The sequence below is a fragment of the Dermacentor variabilis genome, chromosome 4, assembly GCF_050947875.1.
Source record: "Dermacentor variabilis isolate Ectoservices chromosome 4, ASM5094787v1, whole genome shotgun sequence".
Taxonomy (NCBI): domain Eukaryota; kingdom Metazoa; phylum Arthropoda; class Arachnida; order Ixodida; family Ixodidae; genus Dermacentor; species Dermacentor variabilis.
In genome coordinates, this window is record NC_134571.1 from 73,416,492 (window position 1) to 73,426,791 (window position 10,300).

Here is a 10,300-nt window from a genome sequence, read left to right on the forward strand (position 1 = left end):
TTTTCTATTACCAGCTTCCGCATAGTGGGTCAACCTTTCCTATGGGAATACAAAAACTAGAGGAAGTTGCGGCAGCGACACTTATGCGATTAAAGATTTACTGCGAGCTGGAACAATGATACTTCGATGGTTGTTCAAAATGCGTACACTTCAAAGTGCGCTTACTGGAAAAAGCATGGGGGCCCAGTTCGTTCCAACTATGTCATGCGGGAAAGCCTGCTGGCAATACACTTGTTATGTTGCGCATTACTGCGTTGTCCCACACTGCGGCTTAAATGCTTAAGGTTCGAAACCGGAGCTGCATTTAAGGTTTCTCCAAGAAAAAAAAAACTTCTCACAGGCGCTTATATTGAAGGGCCACCGTGTGTTCATTCGCTTTCATGGGCGTTCATAGAAAAAAAAAATGAAATCCACAATGTCCAGTGGCCTGGCGTCACATTTCAGCGGTCGCTGCAACTGTCGTTATTGACACTGTACTGAATACACAGAATTTGTAGAATACACAGCACTGCATGTTCACCCTGGGCGACTTGGCCAATCCTAACAGAAGTGTTGCCTAGAGGTTCGCATGTGGAAATGTTAAACACAAGAAGTAACAGTGAAGTCGGATGTTTCATTGCAAGGTTGCGCAACGCAATAAATAAAGAAAAAAAGCACAGTTAAGCATTCCCGTGACTGACCCACAATTATGCGATCTCTAGGGCCAGTTATCCACGGCTTAAGAGCATTTGTAACAATATATAAGATCGAGTCAGTACAAGTTGCACATCGTTCGTCGCTGTCACGAAGTGACACGAAGTGCTACTCATAGGAAAAATAAAACGAGCGTCATTTCGTTGCTTGACGTTAGCTTAGTGGGTGGTATTATATTCGGAATGTTCGAAAAATATCCATTGTCCAACGTACTATTCCACGAATAACACAACCGGTACCACGCAAAGACCTGCGACTACAGTTCATTTCGCTGTGTGCTCGTCGCCGTTGTGCTCCGTGTAGAGGAAAGAGCACTGCTTGGCGGCCCTCATCTGACTGCCCGGCGCGCAGTTGAAGTGTTGTGTGAAGGGCGGGAAGTGGCGCAGGGCTCTGTTGCAGTCCATGGCACCCGGGTTTGCGCCACCACACATGAAGTAGCAAAGCGTGATGAAGAAGAGCTGTTGCTCTGTGTATGCCTCGATGACCCTCGTGGACCGCGGCTCCGAAGCGAGCGCCCGCTCCAGCGCCGCGTATGCCACCTCCAGCGCCGGAGTGTCGGGAAAGACGCGATGGTCTGCGAGGAGTATCACGCGCGTTTTATGCCCAACGTATGCTAGATGCGATTCCGCAGTCTATAATGCCAAATATCGGAGCGGGCACCGAGACAAGAGAATGAGGGTCGAGGGAAAGAAAAAAAAAATTGGGAGGACTCTTAAGTTTTGTCTTTAAGAGTGGAACGCGATAGCATTCAAAGATTCCCGACTATTCTCACGCTTCCCGGCAACTGCAGCTTGTTGGAAATGCTGGCGGGAACGCTATGCACGAGGGCGAGCTTTCTGGTTGTTTTTTTAATGATGTAAGGAACCGAGTGGGCCGCACCACTCGTACTAAGAAAGACCTCAAACGGCAGCTGCAAAAGGCGTTCTTGTTTCAGGTTCAGCGTAACAGAATTATGTTTTCTCTTATATTCAAATTACAATCCGACGCTATAGCACGCATGTCTGTAAGTCGTACTTCAGAAATTTTCTCACGCAGTTTGTTCAGTAAAGCCTCTGCGGTACGCCAAGGGATTGCGTGGTTCGGTATGGTTTTCTCGGCCGCGGACGCCGGCGCCGACACCGGATCTCCTGCGACAAGGGGCACTTAACGCTATCGCGTTAAAATGGTTTCGCATGCTAACAGAAATACCTGCTTGTGACGTGTACTCGTGTCGCCAACAGCTTGTACATGCGTGATCTAAATGTGTCGTTTTCAAGTCTCTAGCACAAAGAAAAGAACAGCAGCTTCAGTTCTTAGCACGATAAGCCTTCACGTTTTACCAAGAATGCAAAACATCAACCATCACCAGCTTGATTTTAATGCCGATAGTAATACAGGAGGACCTCATCCACTTTCGAACTCCCTAAAAAAACATATGACCTGATCCCGAAGGCAGTACAGTCTAACACAATCTCAAAGTGCATTTCTCGAGCATTGGGGCATTTAAGGATCCCTTGTTGGTCAGGTGCAGCGGTGGCGTAGAGGTAGAACATCCGCCTCGCGTGCAAGAGGTCCGTGGATCGAATCATATAGCATATAAAGAGCTGAAAAGCGGGCACGTCCTGTGCTACCGGGGCTTAACGGAGAGACGAGAACTAGGAGTCGGATTCCTGATTAATAAGGATATATCTGGTAACATACAGGAATTCTATAGCATCAACGAGAGGGTGGCAGGTCTTGTCGTGAAACTTACTAAGAGGTAGAAATTGAAGGTCGTACAGGTCTACGCCCCTACACCCAGTCATGATGACCAGGAAGTCGAAAGCTTCTATGAAGACGTGGAATCGGCGATGGGTAAAGTCAAAACAAAATACACTATACTGATGGGCGACTTCAATGCCAGGGTAGGCAAGAAGCAGGCTGGAGACAAGTCATGCAGTGGAAGAATATGGCATAGGTTATAGGAATAGCAGGGGAGATTTATTAGTAGAGTTTGCAGAACGAAATAATTTGCGGATAATGAATGCGTCCTTCCGCAAGCGGCATAAGCGAAAGTGGACGTGGAGGAGCCCGAATGGCGAGACTAGAAATGAAATAGACTTCATACTCTGCGCTAACCCTGGCGTCATACAAGATGTGGACGTGCTCGGCAAGGTGTGCTGCAGTGACCATACGATAGTGAGATCTAGAATTAGCCTGGACTTGAGGAGGGAATGGAAGAAATTGGCACATAAGAAGCCGATCAATGCGGTACCAGTAAGAGGGAAAATAGAAGAATTCCAGATCAAGCTGCAGAACAGGTATTCGGCTCTAACTCAGGAAGAGGACCTTAGTGTTGAAGCAATGAACGACAATCTTATGGGCATCATTAAGGAGTGTGCGATAGAAGTCGGTGGTAACTTCGTTAGACAGGATACCGGTAAGCTATCGCAGGAGACGAAAGATCTGATTAAGAAACGCCAATGTATGAAAGCCTCTAACCCTACAACTAGAATAGAACTGGCATAACTTTCCAAGTTAATAACAAGCGTAAGATAGCTGACATAAGGAAGTATAATATGGATAGAATTGAGCATGCTCTCAGGAACGGAGGAAGCCTAAAAGCAGTGAAGAAAAAGCTAGGAATAGGCAACAATCAGATGTATGCGTTAAGAGACAAAGCCGGCAATATCATTACTAATATGGATGAGATAGTTCAAGTGGCTGAGGAGTTCTATAGAGATTTATACAGTACCAGTGGCACCCACGACGATAATGGAAGAGAGAATAGTCTACAGGAATTTGAAATCCTGCAAGTAACGCCGGAAGAAGTAAATAAAGCCTTGGGAGCTATGCAAAGGGGGAAGGCAGCTGGGGAGGATCAGGTAACAGCAGATTTGTTGAAGGATGGTGGGCAGATTGTTCTAGAAAAACTGGCCACCCTGTATACGCAATGCCTTATGACTTCGAGCGTACCGGAATCTTGGAGAACGCTAACATAATCCTAATCCATAAGAAAGGGGACGCCAAAGATTTGAAAAATTATACACCGATCAGCTTACTATCCGTTGCCTACAAAGTATTTACTAAGGTAATTGCAAATAGAATAAGGAACACCTTAGACTTTCGTCAACCAAAGGACCAGGCAGGATTCCGTAAAGGCTACTCAACAATAGACCATATTCACACTATCAATCAGGTGATAGATAAATGTGCGGAATATAACCAACCCTTATATATAGCTTTCATTGACTACAAGAAGGCGTTTGATTAAGTCGAAACCTCAGCAGTCATGGAGGCATTACGGAATCAGGCTGTAGACGAGCCGTGTGTAATAATACTTAAATATATATATAGCGGCTCCACAGCCACCATAATGCTCCATAAAGAAAGCTACAAAATCCCAATAAAGAAAGGCGTCAGGCAGGGAGATACAATCTCTCCAATGCTATACACAGCCTGTTTACAGGAGGTATTTAGAGACCTGGATTGGGGAGAATTGGGGATAAAAGGTAATGGAGAATACCTTAGTAACTTGCGATTCGCTGCTGATATTGCCTTGCTTCGTAACTCAGGGGACCAATTGCAATGCATGCTCACTGACCTGGAGAGGCAAAGCAGAAGGGCGGGTCTAAAAATTAATCTGCAGGAAACTAAAGTAATGTTTAGTAGTCTCGGAAGAGAACAGCAGTTTACGATAGGTAGCGCGGCACTGGAAGTGGTGAGGGAATACATCTACTTAGGGCAGGCAGTGACTGTGGATCCGGATCATGAGACTGAAATAATCAGAAGAATAAGAATGGGCTGGGGTGCATTTGGCAGGCATTTGACAGGCATTTGGCAGGCAGGTGGTGGTCAAAATTAATCACGAGTCCCCCACTACGGCGTGCCTCATGATCCAGTCGTACTTCTGGTACATAAAACCTCAGAATTCATTCATTCATTCAAACATAGACTCAAAGCACTAGCTGTTACGAGTGAAGAATGCGAGACACTCGCATTTTCTGGCCCTTGTCATTCAACACAGCACTTGGTAATGTTAGACGTTGCCTTCGCTTGCGCCCCTCGCAATAAGGATGTAGAAAACATGGCCTCTATGATGTTATCTTGCCACTTGCAGGGTCTGCTGCACGGCAAAACTTGGCATATTGTGATTCCTTTCATTAGAAAGGCTGATCAGTGCAATGTGGGCAAAGAGAGAGGCATGGAAAAATCCGAATTCGCATTTTTTCCTGACAAGCCAGGCAAGTGCCAAGCATTACGACATATGATTCGGTCGATCTGGCGTAATGTTTATGATCTTGCAGCGAAATTTAAGCCAAACCAAAGCCGATTGTAACCACGAAGAACTTCTTTAATGTGTTTCAGCGAAAAATGCACGTCGGTATACTTACTTCCGGCTGTTGTGGTTCCTCTTTTATGGCCACTGTCGTCAGCCGCCAGACAGAACATTCGTTCGACCACGGTGATTCTCCAGACGTCTGACGCCCATTCTTGACCTACATTGCCGTCCGCGTCGAACAACACACCCTCACTGTCCACGGTCTTGACGAGTTCGCGGGCGTACACGAAGCCCAGGCCGCCGTAGAACATGGCGTTTGTGCCCTGCGCGTAGTACATTGGCTCGGACAGTGCCTGGACCGAGATGCCGACCGTGTTGCGCAGGTAGTCGTATTTGGCCAAAGGCAGGCGCATGTTGGGCGGCATGTCGGCTGCGGCGCCGTGGTAGACAGGGTCCGTCTGCAGTTCGTACAGAGCTCGTCTGGAGTGAAGCCAGAGGTCGGCGAACGTCTCACCCGCGGCGTGCATGTCCTCGGGAAAGCCGGAGTACATTATGGAGAGCGCCTCGTCCGTGAGGAGGTCGTTGGCGGGCCACAGCAGAGTCCTGGCGCGCGAAAGCTTGTTCTGAGCGCTGACGTCGGTGGCGTTGTCGAGCCACGGGAGAGCTCCGATCAGGACTAAGGCCGTCTGCTGGACCGTGCTAAGTTGCGAGTTGACCTTTAGGCGCAGTATCTCTGGAAAGTTGACCGCTGTCGCAAGGGCGATCACCAAAAACCGGTAGATCTCTTCAGCCTCGGTGGCGCAGAAATTCACACGCCTGACGTTGGCGGCGGTGATACTGTCGTACCTACAATGTGCAAGAGAGAACGCGAGAAATTCAGCGTGATATCTGGCGCCATCTGTTTCTCAAGATTATTGGTGAAAGGGGACGTGATTTGGATTCTAGCGGGTCCGGTTTACTTTTGTTAACTAACGTTCGTGTTGCGCACCGAAGCGTGCTATTTTTTAAGCAGTGGTTTCCGCAAATGATATTTATCTCTTATCATCTCGTACACTATGGCCACTATCCTGAAGAACATCAGTATTCGTCTTTTCTTTTGCGGGGAGTAAAGCCACAGGTTCACAGAGAAACAAAGTCAAAGAAGCTTCACAGAGAGGTCATTTTATGCAAACGCAACGCGGATGATTAGACGTTTTATTTACTTTGCAAAGCTTACTTTGCTCTGGAAGGCAGCACGCGCGTCCCTCTTGTTAAGTGCATTTTCTGCCTGAAGATGGAAGATAGCTCGTGGTAACGTAAATGTGTTCATAAGAAATGCTTAGCTTTCTTTATTTCCTGCAGAAGTGGACATCTGCGATGCGGCACGTACGAGTCTTTCTTATTTCGTACCTATTGTTTGTCGTAGCACTACGTGCGCATTACTGACAACCCATAATCGCCATTTTGTCTGATATAAGTTGGCCACAAATGACGGCTAAGGTTTTTGTGTAAAGCAAAGAGAAGGCTTTTTTTAGCGATTTGGTCGGACACGTCAGCTCGAAGGTTAAGGCGCTGCATATTGACGCGCACATACCCTAAGTGGGTCTCCACCCCCGGACGCGCGCTAATAGGCGCGCTCACGCGAATGGTGGGTCGGGAGAAGAATATACTAAAGTATAGTGAAATAGAGAGGCCGTTTAGCTCTTGCATTCAATATTGCAGTTTTTAGCGTACAAGCTTCATCATCCAATTATTGTTCACAAGTCACGTTGCCCTACCACACTCCTACGGATGCCCTTATCGTGTGTTTGTTAGAGAAAACACTTGTCTCATTTTGTTTAACGTAAGTGTCAGCCAATGCCATCGATAAGTTTCCTTGCAGATTATGAGAGGAGCGCAATCTTGTTAATTGTGTGAACTTGTTCTTGTATTTAGCATCATATTTGTAGAAACAAAGATCAGCGCCACGCAAGATGAGAATCGCAATAAGCCTGCAAATGACGCACCTGTACATAAGCAGCCCAGCGTCCGCGATGGGCGCCAGTATCTGCGCCAGAAGCCAGGATAACGCCCCCAGTAGTTTCTTGTTGCTGTGTTTCGCCCAGAGCCGGCCGACCCCCGCAAGTAGCCCAGTGTCCCTCAGGACAACACGGTCCGATGTTGTGAACCTGGGCTGGCCAGTGACCGATGCATGGTTGTTGAGCATCTCAAGCCACTCGCTGGATGAGAAGGCGCCCGCAGTGTAGTCTTCGATGCTGTCCAGAGGGAACATGGCAGCTGTCTTGGCCTTGCCTTCACGGTTGTCGAGGAGCTCAAGGTACACGGTCTTCTCGATACGGGTCACCTTGCAAAGATATGGGGGAAGGGGGGCATGCAAATGCGATGCGGAAAACACGTGTGAGCTGTTTTGCTACGATGAAGAACACAGCCAATACGCACACTTGCCCATACCATGTGAGAACTAAACGGATGCACGCAGAAAACGCAGAGCGCCTGCCATTTGTAATACATGCGTCTTGCACCCTGCGATAACGTTGCAAAAGTTGTTAGGCGGTGAAAGATATATATATATATATATATATATATATATATATATATATATATATATATATATATATATATATATATATATATATATATATATATATATATATGTATATATATATATATATATATATACGGTATATATCTATATACTTCGCTGCCTTTCACTGCAGCATTGCTATTTGGCGCCATTGTAAGCTAAGCCACAGCGGCAACCAGGTGCCGTAGGCTAAACCGAGTGAGAGAGAGAGAGAGAGAACCAACTTTATTGATCCATAAAGAAATGGAGCGCGTTAAGCACCTGGTGGGGTGGCTCCCTCTTCACGGTTTCCATATGCTTCCAGGGCCACCTGGCCCCTGTGGATCAGTCGGAGCTGGTCTTCCAGGGTGGGGCTGGATGGCAAGATCTCCCATCGCTCGTAAAGGGTGGGGATAATACGGGAGTTAGTCATGGGTATAGGTGGGTGGTGGTCTTTGGAGAAATTGCACTCTCCTATGATGTGCCGGAGGGTGCCTAGTACATTGCAGTGAGGGCATGTGTTCTCGTATCTTTCTGGGTATATGCTGTTCAGGAGGCAAGGATGGGAAAGGATCCTGCCTCGATTTGCCTGTATATATCGTTTGTTCGGCTCTGGTCAACGAATGGTGGGGTGCGGGGATGTCTTCCTAACGTCCCTAATACTTGACTGCATCAGTGTGACTGGTGATGGGTTGCCATCCCCTCGCCTCCTCCTCGGTGGCCTGGGGGTTGAGCGGTCGGGCCTGTTGATGAGCATATTCGTTGCCCTCTACTTAAGAGTGGACCGGAACCCAAACTAGTTTGATTGTTTGGTTAGGAGGCGTAGCTTTTCTGGGGATATTTAGCGTCGCAAGGGACACCCAGCCAGAACTCTAGTTCTTGTAAGCAGCTTGCGAGTCCGTGACGATCTTGGTCTCGTTAGGTTGCAGGAGTGCGAGGGCTATCGTCGCTTCTTCTACTTCCTCCGAAGACGGAGTGTTGATTGATGCGCAGGTGACCAGCTTGTCCACCCGGTGACCGCGACCGCTGCCCTCGTGGAGCGTTTGGGTAGAGAGGTGTTTCTGTATAGGATAGTGTTGTCTTCCTCCAGGGTCCTGGAGATGGCTCTTGCCCGGGCGTCACGTCGTCTGGTGTGCCTTGTGGGGTTCATGTTGCGCGGTAGTTGTTTGCATTCCAACTTCTCAGTCCACTTCTCGGGTAACTGGCCGTGGTGGGTGTAGTGCGATTCTTGCCATCCAATCTTGCGGAGGACGCTTCTGCCCGCCTTGGTCTGGCTAAGACGGACCCTCTGATTTGATAGGTGTGCTTCTATGAGCTCGGCTACTGTGTTGTGGACTGCCATTTGAAGTAGTTTTGTCGTGGATGAATTTACGGGAACACCCAGGGCCTGCTTCGCCGCTTTCCTGATGATTGCGTCAAGTTGCATGACGTCCTTCTTGAGGAGTTGCATGTACGGCGCTGCGTAGACGATTCGTGAAGAAAGCCTGAACGAGGCACAAAGTGTCCAATTCCTTCAGACCCCTCCGCCTGTTGGCCACTCGTCTGATCATGTACAAGATCTGGTCTGACGTGAGCTTGATTTTTCTGATCATGGCCGTTTCTGATCAGGCTAAACCGACGCGGAAGAGAATCCACGTGGCGAAACCACAAGTTAACTATAATACCCAGAGAAGGAAAACTGTACTTTCCACAGCGCAACGGAAGGAAAAGTAGCCATTTCATGGTGTATACGAACGAAAGATGGCGCTGTCAAAATCAAAACTAATATAATCATCATTACGTAGCGAGCAATAGGGCTGCTTCGGTGGCGTCGGTGGCGGCTGGTAAGGCTAGTCGCGCTGCTCGCTCAGTGGTTTCATGCTGGAACGAGCCGCGGTTCATTTCTCACCCTGTGTGACGATCGCCGGAACTTTAAAGTGTTCGAGGCCTGGCGAATCTAGTGAAACTGTGTCGTCAAGGCAGACCGTCAAAGCACAAAGCTAAGAAAATGGCAAAGTGGCGCAATTTCGCGGGGTCCTCGAAAAAGAAGCCTGCTATTTTCGTGACGTCATTTTCGTGACGCTCATATACGCAAGAATTTTTGATGAAGCCAGACATAAAACACTCTCATGTTAACAAATGAAATGCACGTGGCTAAATATGTTTGGGAAATGACTGAGCTGCGACATTTTAATAACCCGTCGCCTACTTGCAATGATAAAGGGATCCATTAAATCATATGCTTATTTAGATGCTTTTCCCAAGTGAAATTTATCAGATGAGTCATTAATGGCCTTGTTCAATTTTTTTCCTAATCTCCAGTACTTTGCGGTATGCTCTCTCTTCTTTTACTAAACTGAAGCACACTTGCCCACCATATTCGCCCACCACTATTGCACATTTCTACTGCTTTAAAAGAGATAGTAATTTACCTCGTCGCATTCCGAGTGGGAATCCCGCTTCCGTCGTATCGCGTCGTCTCGCGGTAACAGTGCCTCGTAGTGACCACTGCAGTACCGGAAAGTAGCGTTCGTCGCATCGAGCCGCTTATGGATGGCCGCCCAGTCACGCATCTTCGGATTGTCCTCGATCAGCACTGCTCGATGGCCTCCCGACAACTTGGTCAAAACGAGCACGTTGAACCACAGGGGCAGCTGCCACCTGCTTACATGCACGGGACGACGCACGACTAAAGCACCGGCGAAAAGATGCTGCTTCTTTTGAGTACACCACGCGTTTAACTAGGCATCAAGTAGGCCTATACACATTTCCAGACAGAGCTTCTTCGGCCCCGTTGGAACCTCGGCAGGAAGAGGAGGAGGAGGAGGAGGAGGAGGAGGAGGAGG

The 10,300-nt window shown here is 48.0% G+C and overlaps 1 protein-coding gene across 1 annotated transcript; it reads right to left on the bottom strand.

Moving 5' to 3' along the window:
* Positions 1–956: 956 nt before the first annotated feature.
* LOC142578236 (neprilysin-2-like) lies at positions 957–10,112 on the bottom strand. The gene is made up of 4 exons (XM_075687637.1): positions 9,887–10,112; positions 6,919–7,256; positions 5,046–5,779; positions 957–1,267 (listed from the first exon to the last, which is right to left on the bottom strand). The coding sequence occupies exons 1-4, from the start codon at positions 10,025–10,027 to the stop codon at positions 957–959; spliced, it is 1,524 nt and encodes a 507-aa protein (XP_075543752.1). The 5' UTR covers positions 10,028–10,112.
* Between the last annotated feature and the right edge of the window lie 188 nt (positions 10,113–10,300).